This window comes from Amblyraja radiata, chromosome 12 (assembly GCF_010909765.2).
Source record: "Amblyraja radiata isolate CabotCenter1 chromosome 12, sAmbRad1.1.pri, whole genome shotgun sequence".
Taxonomy (NCBI): Eukaryota; Metazoa; Chordata; class Chondrichthyes; order Rajiformes; family Rajidae; genus Amblyraja; species Amblyraja radiata.
The window spans coordinates 4416425-4436639 of NC_045967.1; the positions used below are offsets into that span (position 1 = coordinate 4416425).

Here is a 20215-nt window from a genome sequence, read left to right on the forward strand (position 1 = left end):
CTTGATTTTAAGATGTTTAAATGAGCTGGTAACTAGAAAGGTGTGGCTCTATCAATCCTATCAATTCATCTTTGGGCTCAATCCACCTTTTGACCCTGCATTCCAACAAATGCAAATCTTGTCATCTTTCCTCTTAATCAAAACCCTGGAGCGACAGTTCTGTGGTTCTGAAATATCCTGTTTAATTTGTAGTATCTTGAATTGTGTACACAACCACAGACCATCAGCTAGTAGAGCCATTGTAAAACTTTACCACTAATGAACCGAAGGCCTCTGTTTGTAAGGGCACACAAGCTATTAGTTTTAAATCTGATTAGAAGTCTATGGACCGCTGCTGTTTGGTGTTTTGCACCTCTAAATTTTTTATTTTTTCAGAATGACCAATCTCAAACCTGTCTGCGCTTACAAAGATCTAGAATTAATTGCTGTGCACTGTTCACCTCTTAGCCCAGTAGCAAAATGTGATCCCAATAGAATGAAATTTGGCATTGTTCGTTTTTTTAATAACAGGGATGATTTTACTAGCCACACTCTACTGGAGAATCTTTCTGTGACAGCATGCATTCTTTCCTCGTCAGAAGGAATTCCGCAAAATAATTAATATAAATTATATTGAATTGAAAAATAACGGTGGGGAATCTGAAATAAAATCAATGTTGGAGATGCTCAGAAATAATTACCATTTCAAGCTGATGACACCAGTTTGCTCTTTTTTTCACAAATGATGAGTACTTCCAGCACTTATTACTAAAATGAAACATTTATCGGAATTATGATTCTGAAGGATCTTTTAGGATGAAGGCTTCTGCTTTTGAATTTTAACTGGATTTATCTCTATCTTAATTTTTCTGACTTGGGTTAGCAAGTGAATTTCTTTACGGAATTCTTCAGAGCCCAATATGTACATTCTGCAATCAGATTACATGAGGAATACAAGAATGTAATTGCAATTTTATTTTGTCAGCCAATGAGCAAACATGGTTTACACCTGAGACTTTTCATTTCCAGATGAGAATCTGCATGGAATAGTCAGTTGCACTGCTTGTGGGCAGCAGGTAAACCATTTTCACAAGGATTCAGTTCAGCGGCATCCTGCATTGAAAGTTGTCATATGTAAGGTAGGTGTTCTTGCAATTGTATTGTGAATTTTATCCTGCTCCAATGAAATAGCTGTACATAAGTAAAACTGATCTGTGCTCTTCTGGTTTGCGGGGTTTTACTATTTGCGCAAACACGGTACGCGATAGCGCTATGATTTTTCGCCAGGTTACTCAATGCTCTCATGTGCTGCGAGTGCAACAAGTTTCATTCCGATCGGTTGTATATTGTAAAAGTTACCGAAGTTTAAAAATCTTAAACGCCGCGCATGCGCAGATTCCTTCAGTCAGCGCCACGCAGATTGGTCTCTACTCCTTTCAGTCAATACCACGGCCGGGATGGCAACGCCCCTTCCTGCCCCACTGGCGACAACCTGTCTAGCGTAACAAACTCCTCTCTCCCCATCTCACAGTAACTTGTCTATCGTCTCCCCACCACCGGCTGCGGGGGGGCGGGGGATAACTCTCACATTCTCTCTCACTCTCTCTCACTCTCTCTCACACTCTCTCTCACACACACACGCTCTCTCACACACACACACACACACACACACGCTCTCTTCCACACTCTGTCTCTCTCTCTCTCTGTCCCTCTCTCTCTCTCTGTCCCTCTCTCTCTCTCTCTGTCCCTCTCTCTCTCTCTCTGTCCCTCTCTCTCTCTCTGTCCCTCTCTCTCTGTCCCTCTCTCTCTGTCCCTCTCTCTCTCTCTCCCTCTCTCTCTCTCTCCCTCTCTCTCTCTCTGTCCCTCTCTCTCTCTCTCTCTGTCCCTCTCTCTCTCTCTGTCCCTCTCTGTCCCTCTCTCTCTCTCTGTCCCTCTGTCTCTCTCTCTCTGTCCCTCTCTCTCTCTCTGTCTCTCTCTCTCTCTGTCCCTCTCTCTCTCTGTCCCTCTCTCTCTCTGTCCCTCTCTCTCTCTGTCCCTCTCTCTCTCTGTCCCTCTCTCTCTCTGTCCCCCTCTCTCTCTGTCCCCCTCTCTCTCTGTCCCTCTCTCTCTCTGTCCCTCTCTCTCTGTCCCTCTCTCTCTCTGTCCCTCTCTCTCTCTGTCCCTCTCTCTCTCTGTCTCTCTCTCTCTCTCTCTCTCTCTCTCTCTCTGTCTCTCTCTGTCTCTGTCTCTCTGTCTCTCTCTCTGTCTCTCTCTCTGTCTCTGTCTCTCTCTCTGTCTCTCTGTCTCTCTCTCTCTCTCTCTCTCTCTCTCTCTCTCTCTCTCTCTCTCTCTCTCTCTCTCTCTCTGTCTCCCCCCTCTCTCTCTCTCTGTCCCTCTCTCTCTGTCCCTCTCTCTCTCTCTGTCTCTGTCCCTCTCTCTCTCTCTCTCTCTCTGTCTCTGTCCCTCTCTCTCTCTCTGTCTCTGTCCCTCTCTCTCTCTGTCCTTCTCTCTCTGTCTCTCTGTCTCTGTCTCTCTTGAAGGAGCTGCAAATACTTATTTTTATGGAGGGAGTGACTGAGGGTAAGGAAAAAGAGATGAGGGATTGAGGGAGGGGAGGAGGGGAGGAGGAGAGGGGAAAGATCCTGGGGAGGGGAGGGAGAGGGGTAAAGTGGGGGAGGGGAGGAAAGTTGGAGGAAGGGGGAAGTGGGGAATAGAGGGAGAGGAGGACAGTGGGGGAGGTCAGGAGGGAAAATGGAGGTGAGAAGTGGGGGATAGGAGGGGGGTAGGGAGCGGAGAGGAGTTATGGAGGGAGGGAGTGATTGAGGGTAGGGGAGAGGTGAGGGAGCGATGGGGGAGGGGACCAGGAGCGGGGAAAGAAGAGGGAGTGTGAAGAGGAGGGGGAGGAGTGTTGGGGGATGAGGGGAAATGAGCCGTGCCTGCGCAGTTAGGGGCTATGCGTGAGTTGTGCCATATTGCATTGGGGACGGGTTGTATTGGGGGAATGGGTGAGTAGTGGAATATTGCATTGGGGAGCGAGTTGCGTTGGGGGACCAGGCCTCCCGTGTGACGGACCCAACGGGTCGCACTTAGTCTAGCTAGCAATTATTTGTGAAGACTAAGTGGGACCCGTTGGGTCCTATTCTCACACGGGAGGCCTGGTCTCCCAACGCAATATTCCACCATTCGCCCATAGCCCCCAACTGCGCAGGCGCGGCTGACTCACAGCTTTCTGGACTCGCGGCTTTCTGGACACTCGCTCGTGGCTTTCTGGACACTCGCTGAGGGGGTGGGGGGGAGGGCGTGGTGTGGAGGGGCTGGTATGGTGGGAAGCAACGGGGGAGGGGTAAAGGGGGGTGTGGGTATGTGGGGAGGGGTGGTATGGTGAGGGGGAGGGACTCCACTCAGCGGCCACCAGCCGCGGCACCACACAGTACCTCCCGCCTCCACACAGCGGCTTTCGCAACTCTACTCTTGCGGACTCAATCAGCACGGCTTGTTTACTCAGCCCTGCCTTCGGGGCTTTATTCTCCAGCGGTTGCCGGAAGGGGCGTTCCCTTCATGGTGACTGACAGGCGATAAGACCAATCTGCTGATCTCACAATTTTTTATACCTTCATAACTTTTCATATATTTCACCGATCGGAACAAAACTTGGTGGCTTGGAGCAGAGGAGAACGGTAAGTAAGGTGGCGAAACAAATCCTAGCGATATAGGGTAGAGTTTTCGTGCAAATTTAATTACAGTGCAAAACGGAAGCGGTCAAGATGAGAGTTTTAGTGATAGTATAGATAGATGTGATGGTCAGGTATTTAAAACAGTTAGGTTAGTAGCAAATCTAAGTGAGATCAAGAATGCTTCTGATCAGCAAGTCCACGTTTCAAAAACAGATGACATTAACAATGAAGCCAGAAAGCTTGATTCTGAATGAAGCCAATGATTCTGGTATGTGCAACTGGGATGGATGGGTGATGAAGAGGGAGAGTTAATCAAAGGGCCGAGGGGTTTTAAATATTTAAAAAATCTCCAATCTACATTGACTATTAAATATGGGATGTAGTTATTCAGTAACAGGATGTGTGGAGGTCTTGGGATGATTTGGCTGAAAAGGAAGGCTTAACTTAGTATAGAGAATATGTAATGTTGAAACCTAGAGATTTGGATCAGTTTTTAATTGCAAGGGGTTATGGTGGGAATGTGCTGTATTGGTACCATCCTAGGCTAAGGAGATTCTAACACTGCATAATATTGAATGTGATGTACATTTTCCTGTAGTAATGGATGTATTTGTTGCCAAAACCTGGAATGAGACCATTGGTTGCTGCTCACTTAACAGAGTGGACACCCAGAAGCTTTATGGGAATCAATAACCAAATGCTGAGGTTGCAGCTTCAAACTCAATGGGAGGATATTTATCTCTAAATATGGAGCATGCACATGGAATAAATTCTATGATTATACTTTTTGGTGAATTTCCCAAGGCTTTGTCACTGAAATGTGTCTCTGTGGTGTTAATAAGGGCAAACATAGAAACATAGAAATTAGGTGCAGGAGTAGGCCATTCGGCCCTTCGAGCCTGCACCGCCATTCAATATGATCATGGCTGATCATCCAACTCAGTATCCCGTACCTGCCTTCTCTCCATACCCTCTGATCCCCTTAGCCACAAGGGCCACATCTAACTCCCTCTTAAATATAGCCAATGAACTGGCCTCGACTACCCTCTGTGGCAGAGAGTTCCAGAGATTCACCACTCTCTGTGTGAAAAAAGTTCTTCTCATCTCGGTTTTAAAGGATTTCCCCCTTATCCTTAAGCTGTGACCCCTTGTCCTGGACTTCCCCAACATCGGGAGCAATCTTCCTGCATCTAGCCTGTCCAACCCCTTAAGAATTTTGTAAGTTTCTATAAGATCCCCTCTCAATCTCCTAAATTCTAGAGAGTATAAACCAAGTCTATCCAGTCTTTCTTCATAAGACAGTCCTGACATCCCAGGAATCAGTCTGGTGAACCTTCTCTGCACTCCCTCTATGGCAATAATGTCCTTCCTCAGATTTGGAGACCAAAACTGTACGCAATACTCCAGGTGTGGTCTCACCAAGACCCTGTACAACTGCAGTAGAACCTCCCTGCTCCTATACTCAAATCCTTTTGCTATGAAAGCTAACATACCATTCGCTTTCTTCACTGCCTGCTGCACCTGCATGCCCATTTTCAATGACTGGTGTACCATGACACCCAGGTCTCGCTGCATCTCCCCTTTTCCTAGTCGGCCACCATTTAGATAATAGTCTGCTTTCCTGTTTTTGCCACCAAAATGGAGAACCTCACATTTATCCACATTATACTGCATCTGCCAAACATTTGCCCACTCACCCAGCCTATCCAAGTCACCTTGCAGTCTCCTAGCATCCTCCTCACAGCTAACACTGCCCCCCAGCTTAGTGTCATCCGCAAACTTGGAGATATTGCCTTCAATTCCCTCATCCAGATCATTAATATATATTGTAAATAGCTGGGGTCCCAGCACTGAGCCTTGCGGTACCCCACTAGTCACTGCCTGCCATTGTGAAAAGGACCCGTTTACTCCTACTCTTTGCTTCCTGTTTGCCAGCCAGTTCTCTATCCACATCAATACTGAACCCCCAATGCCGTGTGCTTTTAAGTTTGTATACTAATCTCTTGCAAGGGCTTCTTTGACTGGGTACTTTGGTAGCGTCAATATATTTGGTAATGTAAGGGCATAATAGATTTAAGGATTTTAAGAATGACTATGTTTAAACTTTTTCACTATGTATGTAACCATGTTAAACTCTAACACATATTTTATAGAGCTGCCATAAGTACTACATGAGTGATGACATTAGCAAAGATGCTGATAATATGGATGAACAGTGCAGGTGTGTAATGTTTTATTTCTCCTCATTCATTACACTGGTAGGCCTAAAGCAGGGGTCGGCAACCTTGTTCTGCATACGGGCCAGACGCATGTCTGAGCGGATGGCGGGCCACATCTATCACGTGTCCACATAAATCCCGCCCCGAATGGCAGGCTACAAATCACGTGTCCACATAGATCCCGCCCCTTCGAGGACTAGCCCCTAATTACTACTCACGAACATGGCGTACCTAAGGACCATTGCCTTGGCTCTGTCCTGAAGACGGTGGCTCAAATACTCACGCCCACTCGTTCCTGGCCAATTGACAACCCCGATCCCGACAGTGAAGCACAGACACAGAAGGTGCGCGGCCGTGCCGATGGGTTTGAGCTGGATGCAGCTCGGTACTGCTCGGCAGCGGCTCCACCATTGAGGACGCCAGCGCAGGCCCCCTTGCGTCACCGTACCTGGGCGCCGCGTCCTCAGGCCCTGGAGGTACCAGAGATGACGGAGGTCTGCGGGCCGGATAAATACGGGGGGAAAAGATACGTCTACGAGCTGGATGATTACAGGTTGCGGGCTACATTCAGTCTGGAGGCCGTAGGTTGCCGACCCCTGGCCTAAAGTTTCTGCCTAAAATTTAAGTTTGGTTGGGTTGATTGTTTAGTGCAAATCAACGATTTGCACTAATTTGCACTAGTTTAGGAAATGGAAATTAAAACTAGCACCTTTCAATGTAAAAACCCAACTGTTAACAGTTCCAAAAAGTTCCTGGTACAAATAAATATGATTGAAAGAGCTTCATTATCTTGCTTTAACGATCGGGTGTTACCGGTAGAACTCGGGATGTACATGATTTAATTCTTTGACGTCTGACAATTTTATTGATTTTCTTGATGGAAGTCCTAGGTTTGATTTTTTTTTCCCCCATCCCCCAGCCCCCAACTGTTTCAGGGTATGTACCCACAATGCCATCTAGAATGGCCACTTGTGTTGGACTACTAACAATCTTAAAGTCACAGGAGATTAAAGAAGAAATATTTAATTCTTGGGATGGATAGGGTGTGGGGAATGTTGAGAGGAAGACGGCATGCATCCTGCCCACCTTCATTCCAGCTAAAATAAAGGTGATCTTAAGTTCTGAAACAATAAATACAAGAGGAAAACAAACCAATTTAATGGGGAGTTTCTATTTCCAACTTGTCAGGTAATTATTTAAAAATGTTTAAAGCTGAACTGTCTGATGGGAAGACATTATTTACCTTTGCAGAGCTAGGTGCTCTTTTGCCCAGCACTTGGAAACTGCAGGATTAATAAGGCGAGGAAATAAGAATTTTAATGAGTGTTCAAGAAGGAAACTAATATAGTTTGTTATACTGAAGCTGCATGTGGCCGACCAAGATGTGATTGCTAGTTGTCCCTTTTTTTTTGCACTTGTTGGCTTTGGTCATCCGCTGAAGAATACAATTTCAAAAATCACGATTATTATTTATCTGATGTAGTGTTGTTTTTATTATACTCACACTTGTTCTTCTGTACTGCAGATGGTGTGCTGAAGGTGGAAATCTGATTTGTTGTGATTTTTGTCACAATGCATTTTGCAAAAGCTGCATATTGCGCAACCTGGGTAGAAAGGAACTATCAAATATTATGGATGAAAACAAAAAGTGGTACTGCTACGTGTGTAATCCAGAGCCTTTACTGGATTTGGTCACAGCTTGTGATAGTGTATTTGAGTGCCTTGATCAGCTTTGGCAACAAAACAGAAAGAAGAAAGACTTTGAAAAGTTTAAATTTGACACTGGAAAATGCAAGTCTCCAGGCCTTCATGACAGTGATAGATCTGTAGATCAGGATTATAAAAGAACTCCAAGAATTTCCAGTAAAGATTGTAATGGACAGGAAAAGGATATAAGTTCGTTGAAGACCCTTTCTTCGGGATCTGGAGGTATTACATATTCTTACAAGGCATTGAAAGTACCAAAAGACATTCTGAAGAAGGCTCGCAAACTAATTGATACGACAGCTAACTTGAATATTAGCTTCGTAAATTTTTTAAAACAAAAGGAGTTGGGTGATTCTGTATCTAGTGTAAGCATGAGACAGTTGAAAGCATTTAAGTCTGTGCTCGGTGATCTAAAGAAAGTGCATCTTGCATTGGAAGAAGTTGTAGATACAGAGATTCAAGACTTAGAAATGGAACAAAAAAAATCTGAATCCTTACAAGAGTCTGTTAGCAAAGATGACGCACAAAAGTCAACTAAAAGTGAGAATTATTTATTACCAAATAAGCCAATTGCGGAAAATTCGGTTTTAGCAGCAGACACATCTGATCAAATGGAAGTGTCTTTGGTTTCGAGTGAACATGACAAGACTGAAGATGAAAATATCATATCTGTAGGAAAAACTGATAAGTTAATGCTTAATCCAGCAATAGACGGTGTTGAAAATGACTGTTCATTAAGTGAGTTCAAAAATGCAGCTGATGCTGCAGATGAAAGTACAAGCCTGGGCCTAGAATCAGAAATGGTAGATGAAACTTTGCTTAACAGTTTAGATGAGGCTTTTCATATGGGATGTGCTTCTTCACCTACTGGAGATTTGTCTGCGGTTTCTGACTCATTGTTACCAGATTTGGAAACAGTGAATAATTCTGCAAGTGACAGCAGAATGCTTGATGCTGTGTTGCCTAAGGCGACGATTAAAAGTGACAATAACTTGCAAAAATCTTCAGAGTTTGACACTAGTTCTAGTCCAGTGAAGCATGAACTTTCAACAAATTTGACCCCAGTTTCATTGAAGAGGAGTAAGAAAACAACAAAAGGTGTACGTAAGAAAAAATTGCCAAAGAGGAGCAAACAAAATGTGCCCGAATCTGTGGCTGAGGCTGCAGCGGACAGTGATGATGAAGCCAAGGCTGTGGGGAACAGTGATGATGCAGCTGAGTCTGCTGGGGATGGTAGTGCAGCCGAGTCTGCTGGGGATGGAGACGGTGGAGTCGAGTCTGCTGGGGATGGAGACGGTGGAGTCGAGTCTGCTGGGGATGGAGATGATGGAGCTGAGTCTGCTGGGGATGGAGATGGTGAAGCTGAGTCTGCTGGGGAAGGAGATGGTGAAGCTGGGGCTGCAGGAGATGGGGATGGTATAGTTGAGACTATACCGGATGTAGATGGTATAGCTAAGACTGTACGGGATGTAGATGGTACAGCTAAGGCTGCAGGAGATGGGGATGGTATAGCTGAGACTGTACGAGATGTAGATGGTACAGCTGAGGCAGTACAGGATGTGGATGGTACAGCTGAGGCTGCAGGTGACGGAGATGGTATTGCTGCGACTGTATGGGATGAAGATAGTGCAGTTGAGGATGCAGGGGATGATGGGAGTGACGCTGAAGCAATGAGGGATGGCAGTGATGCTGGCGTTCCAGATAATGAGAGTGGTAAGGATGTTGCATTAGAATCAATGGATGATGAAAACCACGATACTGGGGAAGACAGCAATGGTGATATTGTGGATAATGTCAGTGGTGCAGATGATTTGATTAAAAACAAAAAGCTTGTCACTAGATCTCAAAAGGGCAGTGCAAATTTTTCAAAAAAAAGAAAGAAAAAATCTAAGGATGAAAGTGAAAATGATACTGCAAATGATGCTACAATTGATGCTTCGGTTCTATCAGACACTGATACAAAGCGGTCACCTCGCGTTAAGACTACACCCTTGAGACGCCCTGCAGGGACAGGGATTGTTAACTCCAGATCTGAGGAAGACACTGAAAGTGGTGGTGGCAAAAAAAGAAGGAAATCAAAAAGTAAAACCAAGGACAATGAAAAAATTAATTCTTCAGCAAAAGTCAAGGCTGTCCGATCAAAAACATCTAATAAAAATGTCAAGTCTGATTCTGATAAATCAGATGCATCTCATAAAGTTGGTGTGCAAATTACCTCTGACTCTGATGAAATACCAGAAGTACTTAGAAAGGCAGCAGTGAAGCGTGATAGTTCATCTGATGCAGATAACAAAAACAGTGATTCATCACAGAAAATTATTAAAAAGGCTAGTTTGTTTGGTTTGAGAAAGCGAATGCCACGAGTAAATAACACAGATACCGTTAAACGGAAGAGGAAGTGTTCATCCTCCAGCTCAGATTTCAGTGGAAAGCCAAGAAAAAGAACTAGTAAAAGAATTAATGTTGCCAATAAAAAAAGACGACATAATTCTGACTCCTCCAACTATGATTCTGACCTAGAAAAAGAAATAAAGAACTTGAGTAAAATCAGTGCAGCAAAAAAATCAACTTCAAAGAAATCCAAAAAGCAGGCAACACAGGATGATGGGGTTGATTCATCCAAAGATAATGAGAAAGTTGCTGCAAAGTCTGCTCAAGAAAAGACAAAATTAAAACGCAAGAAAAAAACTAAGGAAAGAAAGCAGACCTCTTCATCCTCGTCAGATGACGATGAAGCTGCTGAACAAGCAGACAAGCATGATCTTCCTGGAGAAGGAAGCATTGACGAACAAAAGATACAACCTATCATGGAAAACGTTGTGCTTGCTACTGGATCTGGATTTTGCCAGTCATCAGGTAGGTAATTTTTTTAATTGTGAATTTTTGTTGGGAGTTGCTTGTGTGTTTTGTATTTATGTTCTCAATGTACGGCATATTTAGCTGTTTAGACTTTCAAAATATTTGGTAAGCAAGAATAGTCAGCATTGAACTATTTTTTTTTTTTTTAATGTTTTTGCTATCTGAGCAACCCTGGCAGCATATGATGTCTTTGACTAATTGTCTTTGATGTAATGGTGAGCTGTCACCTTGACACACTAGTCCTTTTGCTGGAGGTCTTTTTATAGGGTTATTCGGTAGTGATGTTAAAAGACTGATGATATCTTTCCAAGTCAAGATGGTATGTAACTTGAAGAAGGCCTTCAACCTTTTTAATAATTGAGGTCGTATGTTTCTGAGATGCTACAGGAGTAGCCTGAGCGACTAACTAATGCATTTTGCAGACAATGCACACCATGGCCACTGTGTTCCACTGATGGAAGTAATGAATGTTCAGGGTTCCAGTTAAGGGCTATCAGCTCTTTGCTTAACAACTTGACTTTGCACTTTGAAGCTTGACCATTGTTTTGCTTGTTGATAATGTTGTAGTCTTCAACATTCAGTCAATTATCCTGTAATTGCTATCTATATGTATCACTTCATGGCATTGTTCATGGATCTCTGGAGATCAGCTTTTTACACAGAGAGTGGTGAATCTGTGGAATTCTCTGCCACAGAAGGTAGTTGCGGCCAGTTCATTGGCTATATTTAAGAGGGAGTTAGATGTGGCCCTTGTGGCTAAAGGGATCAGGGGGTATGGAGAGAAGGCAGGGATGGGATACTGAGTTGAATGATCAGCCATGATCATATCGAATGGCGGTGCAGGCTCGAAGGGCCGAATGGCCTACTCCTGCACCTATTTTCTATGTTTCTATCATGGTGCTAATTTGACCTGTTTGTTTCCTCCACTTGCTTTAATGTTTTCTTTAAAGCCCATATTTAGATTCAGTGTTCACTATGTTTGCATTCTACTTTTTAAAAAATGTGACCGTCCTCTACCTTAAATATCCATTAAAATGTAATGCACTCATCGCTATTGGTTTCATCAGTAAATTTTCAGAAAGGGTATCTACTGGCCATTGCTCATCTACAATCTTGGTGGTTACTTCAAAGGAAACCGTACCGAAACTCATGATGAACATAGACATTCAGTGCAACAATAGAGCTTTCTTTCCACAATATCATACGCTCATAGGATAGAGGAGCAGAATGTGAACCAGAAGGGGAGGGGGCACAAGAATTTGAGCCAGATGTGATTATTAGGGAGCTTAAGGTAAAGGAATGCTTAGGAGATAGTTCATAGGTTATAGGAGCAGAATGAGGCCATTTGATCCATCAAGTCCACTGCCATTAAATCATGGCTGATCTATCTTTCCCACTCAACCCTATTCTCCTGTCTTCTGCCCATAACCTTACTAGTCGAGAATCTGTCAGTTTCCAGCTAAAAATATCCATTGGCTTGGCCTCCACAGCCTTGTGTGGCAATGAATTCCACTGATTCACCACCCTCTGACTAAAGAAATTCCTCCTTATCTCCTTTCTAAGGGTACATCTTTTTATTTTGAGGCTAGTGCCTCTGATCCTAGACTCTCCCATTAGTGGAAACTCCACATCCACTCTATCCAAGCCTTTAAAGGCTTCCCGTCGACAGAATCCTGATATTTTGTTATCTCTTGTTTCCTTCAGAATTGTTGAATGCCGATCTTCTGATCTGGTTGATCTTAATTCTGTTTTTCATGTTTATTTGTAATTCTGTCCAATCTATTTTAATATTATAAGTTGCATGATTATCATTAAACATTAGCAGTCAAGCATAGTTCTATAGAGTTTAGAGGGCTGCAAAGTATTAATTTAATATTTCCACCATACAAGATGATTCCATGTAACGTACTATCCCTCAGTTGCTCCATATAAGCTTTGACCATTTCAACTATTTTTATTTAAATATTGTGCAACTATTCTCATTACTAAAACACTTTCTAATAATTCAATGTTACATGAGATCAATAGATATAAGCTCTGATTTGGTAAGGATCCCCCACCTCCCCCCCCCCCCCCGCCCGTCTTCCCCCCCTCCCCCCGCCCGTCTTCACCCCCTCCCCCCGCCCATCTTCCCCCCTCCCCCCGCCCGTCTTTCCACCCCTCCCCGTCTTCTTCTCCCCCTTCCTCCTTCGTACCTCCCTTTCTTCATGCCCCCTCCTCTTCCCCCTGGACTCGCACCTTCTCCTCTCCTCCGTTAACCTCTATGCCTTAATTTCACAATTTGCAATTATTGTATTATTTTTGGACATCTGTATTTTCATCTCTGACCTTTGTCCAATCTTCTGCCTGTCAAACCCCTCTATCCCCACCTGCATCCACTATCACCTGCCAGGCTTTTTCTTGCTCCTCCTCTCTTCTTCCCCCCCCCCCCCCCCCCCAAGCCATCCCCGGGAAAGGGGATGGACACAAAAAGGTCGAGTAACTAAGCGGGACAGGCAACATCTGTGGAGATATGGAATGGACGACGTTTCGGGTTGAGACTCTTGTTCGGTCTGAAGGAAGGGTCTTAACCTGAAATGTCACCCATTCCTTCTCTCTAGAGATGCTGCCAGTCCCGCTGAGTTACTCCAGCATTTTGTATCTATGTTCCTTGTTTATAGATCACTTGAACTTTGTTGAAATGTCCTTGATGATCAGAGATATTTAAAACCAAATGAAATTAAGAAAATAAAATTTAAAGGATTAACAAATCATTTTATGTGTTAGATATTTGCTTTTAATTAAAACAAGTGAACAGAGAAAAAGCCCTCTTACCAGTCAACCAATGAAGGGCTGGGGAGGTCCAGTAAATCCTCATGAAGCTTTGGGATCAGCTGCAAAGTGCAACAGTGAAGAATCCTCTGGCACTTCAGCTCATTAATTTGCCCACTAGATTTAATGCCTTCTTCAACAGTGTTTGGGTGTGCTTGTTTGACTCCCTATTGCAATGTACAGTTGCACAAACTGAGACCAATTTGCCCTGGATTCTCCAACACACTGGCATTTTTCTACAGAGCTGCTGGCGAATGAGCAGAATATTTTGGTGTAATGAAAGCACTGTAATTTTGTAATAACTAATAATTTAAATGTATGTCTTTGTAGGTGATGAAGGAGAAGGCAATTCAAAAAATGTCACCCAGTGTGCCAGTGATGACTGTGATGATGATCCTGAGAATAGGTAATGATTGCTACATTGTGGATTAAAAAAAAAGTTTATAGTTTTGTGCAGTCATGGATATTTCTTTAAGCAGCCAAACCCAATAACGTTAGTATTTGTTTTTTATTTTAAATTTAAGCCTTTTGTTTCTGTTTGTCAGTAGACCTAAAATAAGTTCAAACATTTTAATTTGCAGTTTATAAACCCTTTTAAATAAAAATAAATACCTGCCCCATATTTTTATTTGAAACTGCACGGTTCAAAATGTTAAAATGAATCTAATATTGGTTGTTTGTCACTGCACAGTGTTAGTTAATCGTGTGTTTTATTGCCTATTATCCATAAAGTTACTGCATTCGTTGGAAATACATGGGAACATTTGTAGTTCAGAAAATGCTTTTCCATGGTCTTTACCTCCTAAACATGCTTTTTCCTCGATGAGGACTTTTAAATAGTTTCATTTGTAAACTAGAATTTTTTATTTTTTGAGGTGGGAATAGAAGTTGTGTCCATATGTAAATTTGTCTTTAAATTAACTTTTTTTAATCTTTTTGGACAAAAATATGAGAATATTAAAGGAGATTTTCTACAAGGAGAGGAAAATGGAAATATAAGGTGCAACTTGCTAATTGCATTTCTGTTTACAAGGGAATGGGTCATATGCAAACTTTTAAAATCATTTATCTAATAACATGAGATGTTTTAATCTGGGAACAAAATTTTAGGGAAAATCCGTTGAGGTTTTAATTCCACATGTTCTTGAAAAAGTATTTAAAAAATAATATGTCCTAACTTGTTGCATGATGTTGCAGACACTGAAGGTTGGGGCATTGCTATTTATTTGCAGGCTCGCTTAACTAAATTAAGCTAGTGAGAATGAGAATTATGTGTCCCCTGCTGAATGGATTCTAGCATTGTTTGGTATCTTGAATTCCACTTAAAAATCCTGCAGCCACAGATGTTTTGTGCTGCAGAGAACTTTGATGGAGTGGGATCTGAAAACCCATTAATTTGTAGTTTGTTTTGGTTGGGCCGAGTTTTTTTTTTTTAAATGTTGCCCATTGGGCAGGGTTAAGTCTTTTTTACTTTCCGTAAGATCATGTGATAGGAGCAGAATTAGGCCATTCGGCCCTTCAAGCCGACTCCGCCATTCATGGCTGATCTATCGCCCCTTCCTTACACCATTCTCCTGCCTTCTCCCCATAACCCCTGACACCCATACTAATCAAGAATCTATCTCTGCCTTAAATATATCCACTGCCTTTGCCTTGACAGCCTTCTGTGGCAAAGAATTCCACAGATTCATCAGATCATCATTTCACAGATGATTAAAGAAATTTCTCCTCATCTCCTTCCTAAAAGAACGTCCTTTAATTCTGAGGCTATGAACTCTAGTCCTAGACTCTTCCACTAGTGGAATCATCCTCTCCACATCCACTCTATCCAAGCCTTTCACTGTTCTGTATGTTTCAATGAGGTCCCCCCCTCATGTTCTGTCCATGCACTTCCATGTGAAACCTTAGAAATGTTAATCCAGTTTATCTAACTACTAATTTAAATTTGTGTAGCTGTGATATACGGGGAAGGAACACATCAGTGCAGAAGTGATATCTTGAGGGAGACAGACAGCGTAGTAATGAAGCATTGAGAAAAGTCATGAGATAGGAGAAGAATTAGGCCATTCGGCCCATCAAGTCTACTCCCCCATTCAATCATGGCTAATCTATCTTTAAATTATTTAAATGTGCAATAGCTTTTGATGCAGCTTTTTGCAGTAAAATAGTTTTTATGAGTAATTATGGTGTCCTGGTGGGAAATGAGACTTGACTTATCAAGATCCCAAATATGACTTTTTGACAGCCATGACTTTTTGACAGCCATGACTTCTGTTCTTACATTCGATGTGTTGGAACATATTGGATATAATTGTCCAAAATATAACTGCAATCTTTAAAACTTAATTTTGAGATCGATATGCAGGTTTAAATCTAGTCATTAGCGTTTTATGGTTTGCTACCATGTACTTTGTAATGCATTAAACATTTTGTGTTACAAATCCAAGTAATAAATATTCTGTATTGCAAGGCAAAGTGGGGGGCACTAACTTAAAATTGGTCTTACGGTGAATATGTGCAAACTCGGACTATTTTCAGGGAGAGAGACGAGATTGGCCAGATTTGAAGTACCCAGAAGGCATTCAAGGAAACATTTTGTAGAGCTGTGAGATAACCACATGAAGAGTGGTATACCAATGGGACAGACCAACTTCCATAAACTAAAACTAAAACTAAATGAAAACTGTTAATTACTAAGCCATAATAGTTGTGCCAAATAGTAAACACAATAGATCCATTTTTAAGGTTTTGTGATTTTACCACAGCTGATTTATTTATTTTTTCACTTGGAGCTACTTCATTAGATGTTAACATTTGCTACATCAATGTAAGATGTTTTTTACATGTTATTTTGTTATGTTAGCTATGTATTTCTGGAGATTTTGGTGTCTTACATTTTTCAAAATTGTGCACAAAACATTTCCATTGGAAAATGTACAAAATGGCTGCTGTTAAAACGGCAGCTTTGTTTTATTGCCCCGGATTGCAGATTCTAGGATGGCTATTATTTATGTTTCATATAGGGTGCAAAGTTTCTGCTGTAAGTTTTGTTTTCTTGTTTACAGAAGGAAATATTTGAGACTTAACCACTGCTATCAATTACATTAGCTGCTGCATTAGTGAAATCAGTTTACATTTAAGATATTTTAGCAGAGATTTTGTAGTATCTAGCTGTATCTTGCATGTAAAAATCAAATCAACATAAGTATTACATTTTAAATTAATTCATCATTCTACTGTACATCTAATGGATAAAGATCTAACACAGCATAAACAGTATTAATGTAATATATTGTATACATTGTTCTGACATAAAGTAAGAAATTTAGATTTAAATTATTTCTTTGCAGTCATTCCTTTATTTTCCTTATGATATTGTCAAGATCAAAGGTGACATGTTCCATATTTTATGTTGACGTATGTAGGTTTTTAAACAAGAGATTGATTGAACATTTGAAAGCAACTTTGAAAGCATTGCCACAGTGCAAATCTTTTTGCTCTGATCAGCTAGACTTTAAAGTTTCACTTAACAGCAGTGTTTACAGTACACTACATTTTCAATTTCTGGAACGGCACAAATATATGAGAGAATTACTTTATTCTAGCTTTTTTTTCTGAGCAAGCAACTTTTTGCTTTTAATAGTGTGTAATGAATGAGTTAATTCATAAGTATGGATACAGGTTCAAGTTTGTTATTCAGAAATTGGTAAATCCTTGTTTTACTGCATAGGACTGTGAAGGTATCCAAATTAAATATAAAGCTTCCATGAATGCTGAGTTAGAATTGGGTCAAAGTGGCTATCTCCATTTGTTGCTGCCTTTAGATTAGCAAAGTAAATGCACAGTGCACATTCAGATATAGCCATATTATAGATTTTTGTTGCCCTTTGGATTAAATGTTTTTCGTGTTCCTAGAGTTAAAACTTTTCCACAACGCTGTAAGGCTTTTGGAATTTCTGATGGTTGAAAAACATACTTTGACAAAAATGCAAACTTACTGAAGGAGAATATTATTTCCCTTTAGGATTGGAAACATGTACATGAACCTGAAATTTAAACAAGCTAGAATTACGAATTGCACCATTGAATTTAATCTGATAGAGCTCAAAACAAGATATGACTACCTTTTTCTTGTATTCCTTTGCTTCTGTTTGTTATGTTCTCGCCAGAAGATATGAATATTGGGAAGCAAGAAGAATTAGTGATCTTATTGAATAGTGTAGCAAGCTAAAGGGTCAAGTGGCCTACTCTTTTGTACTTGTGCTGCTTATGTCCAGTGGCATGATATTTGTTTGCTATCGCAGCTGGGAGGGCACCTTTCTTGTATTTTGTCATGACAATGGCTAGTGGCATAGGCAAAAATTACAATCTTAAAACTGACACCAATGAACTTAGTGGAAGTAATGCATTAGCAATGCCCTGAATTTATGCAGATGTGTTGCAATTGAAATCACTAAACAGGACCTTAAATGACGTTCCCATTTTCATCAGTTTTAATCAGTCATGGATTATGACACAGAAGAGGTCCCTCGACTCAGCTTCTTCATGCTGACCAAGATGTCCAGCTTAGCTAGTCCCATTTGTTTACATGTGGCCTAAATCCCTCTAAATCTTTTCTTTCTATGCATCTGTCCAATGTTTAAAAAAAATATTGTTAATGTACCTTCCTCAATTACTTTTTCTGGCTGCTCGTTCCATATACCCACCATGCTCTCTGTGAAAAGGTTGCTCCTCAGGTTCCAACCTGAAACGCCATCTATACATTCCCACCACAGATGATGCCTGACTTTCTATGTTACTCCGGCACTTTGTGTTTAGCTTCCGATTCCAGCATTTTCAGTTCCCCTCTCACTATAAACATTTATCTTCTCATTCTTCAATTAATATTAATTTCAAATATCCCTTACCCTGGGAAAAATTATTATTATACACATCTAAAAGATCATCCCTCAGCCTCCTGTGTTGCAGGAAATAAAGTCTTGTGTGTTGCAGTCTCTCCCTGTTCATGCCCTGAAATGCTTGCAACATCCACAAATTTTCTCCGCCATTCCAACATAGTGGCATTTTCTTCTAGTATGGTGACCAAAATTGAACACGATACTTCAAGTGCAGCCACACAAATGTCTTGCACAACTGTTAACATATTGTCTCAACATCTTTCTCCATTCCCTGACTGATGAAGGCCAGCTTGCCACAAAAACCATCTATACCACCCCATTTACCTGAAACACCACTTTCAGATAAATATGTGCTTGCACTCCAAGGTCCCTCTGCTCCTCAACCTGTCTCTGGGCCCTTTAGTTTATCGTGAGGGTCCTGCCCTGGTTTGACTTCCCAATATACAATATCTCACACTTATCTGAATTAAACTCCATTTGCCATTCCTCGGCCTACTTGTCCTGTTGATAACGATTCCACCGTAATTCTTGATAGCCATCTTCACTGTCTACGATGCTACCTATTTTAGGGTCATCTGCAAATCTATTAATCATGCAGTGCACATTCCCATCCAAATCATTGATATAGATGACAAACAGCAAACATTCAGGGGTGTGTTTCCACACACAGTATCTAGTCCATGGAAATGGAAGTTTCACAACACTTACCACTTCTCTTCATACAATTCAATACGGTCTAATGGATCTCGGTTGTCAATAAGGAACGTAAGCAAGCAATCTTGGACATTACCTTTGAGTAATATTCTATTTTTAAATGTTGGCATCGTTTCCAGCAATATTCAATGATTACCAAATTTTATAATGGAATTCTAGTTGAGCTTTGACATTTTTAATTTTCCCCCCAAATCCCAAAATAACTGAGGTATCTTGTATCCTTCTTGTAGGAAAGTAATTGTGGCAAGTAAAGCTGTGGCACTAAGACATGAAAATATATGCAGTAGTTGGAAGGGAAAGAATAGTGGCGAAACAAAGAATTGCAGGCGCTGGTTAACACACAAAAGGACACAACGTGCTGGAGTAACTCAGTAGATCAGGCAGCATCTCTGGTGAACATGTATAGGTGATGTTTTGGGTAGAGACCCTTGTTGAGACTGGGTCAGGATCCTTCTTCAGACTGGAATAGAGAAACTAGCCTTGCCCTCATTCGGGGGAGAAGTTGAGTATTTGAATTGCTAGAACCATACAAAGGTTAGTCAATGTTGATATTCTTTAGATAATGCTCATGTGAAACACTTTGTCATATTGAAAGTGTAATAACAAATATAGACTGCTGTTAAAATGCTCCGTAATTGAATTTAACCATTCAATCATTGGGATTTGGAGATGGCAATGAAGTAGGTTTTGATAAATTAGTATGCTTTGTGAAATTTTGCCACTGGACTGCTGCTTGAAAATCAAATAATTGTAAGGCAGAGACTTGCTGATATGAGTGAAGACTTTACTTTAGGATGAGATCAATAGATACTTGGGAGAAAAATGACCTAATTGGGAAAACTCAAAATATATTTAAAATATTAGTTGTGCCCTGGATGAGAGATTCTGATTATAAAAAACAAAATTGAAGCATTTGTTTGCTGAAGAGTTGAGGCATTTGAGGATTTGCTGTGAAATTGGGTTTCAAGATTATGGAGGCAAGCAGGGATAAAGTGGATTCTTTACAATATTATTGATGACATCACATAATTCCAAGATGATCATCAAGTGTCTAAAAAGGGAATTATTGCAGATTTGTCAAATGGTTGGAATATATCATTCAGATTTTTGGTAAAACCCATCAATTAAAATGTAATTAATTGCTGAAAATTTGTAAATGTATAAATGGAGAGGAGGTTAGTCTTAAATTTGAGGTAAATTATTGAGATCCTAAAGTGTTTCCAAATGATTGTCTTTCATTGTGATAGATCTAAGTATTTTAAAATGGAAAATACTGGCAAAAGCATACAATTCAGAGTTAAAAGATATTTGGCCAATGTGTTCAAAACAAAATCTCTCATCCTTGGGTGAGCAACTTTCCTCATGTAGAAAATGA

The 20215-nt window shown here is 41.1% G+C and overlaps 1 protein-coding gene across 8 annotated transcripts in view; it reads left to right on the forward strand.

Annotated features, from left to right (window-relative positions):
- atrx (ATRX chromatin remodeler) overlaps positions 1–20215 on the forward strand; it is a 246827-nt gene that overhangs the window by 65640 nt on the left and 160972 nt on the right. For 7 of the 8 annotated variants that reach the window (XM_033030134.1, XM_033030129.1, XM_033030127.1 and 4 more), the window contains 4 exons: positions 1009–1118; positions 5786–5853; positions 7377–10414; positions 13559–13634. In XM_033030134.1, coding sequence (XP_032886025.1) covers positions 1009–1118; positions 5786–5853; positions 7377–10414; positions 13559–13634 — 3292 coding nt within the window. The remainder of the gene's footprint in view (positions 1–1008; positions 1119–5785; positions 5854–7376; positions 10415–13558; positions 13635–20215) is intronic. The other variant, XM_033030128.1, reaches the window with a different exon arrangement.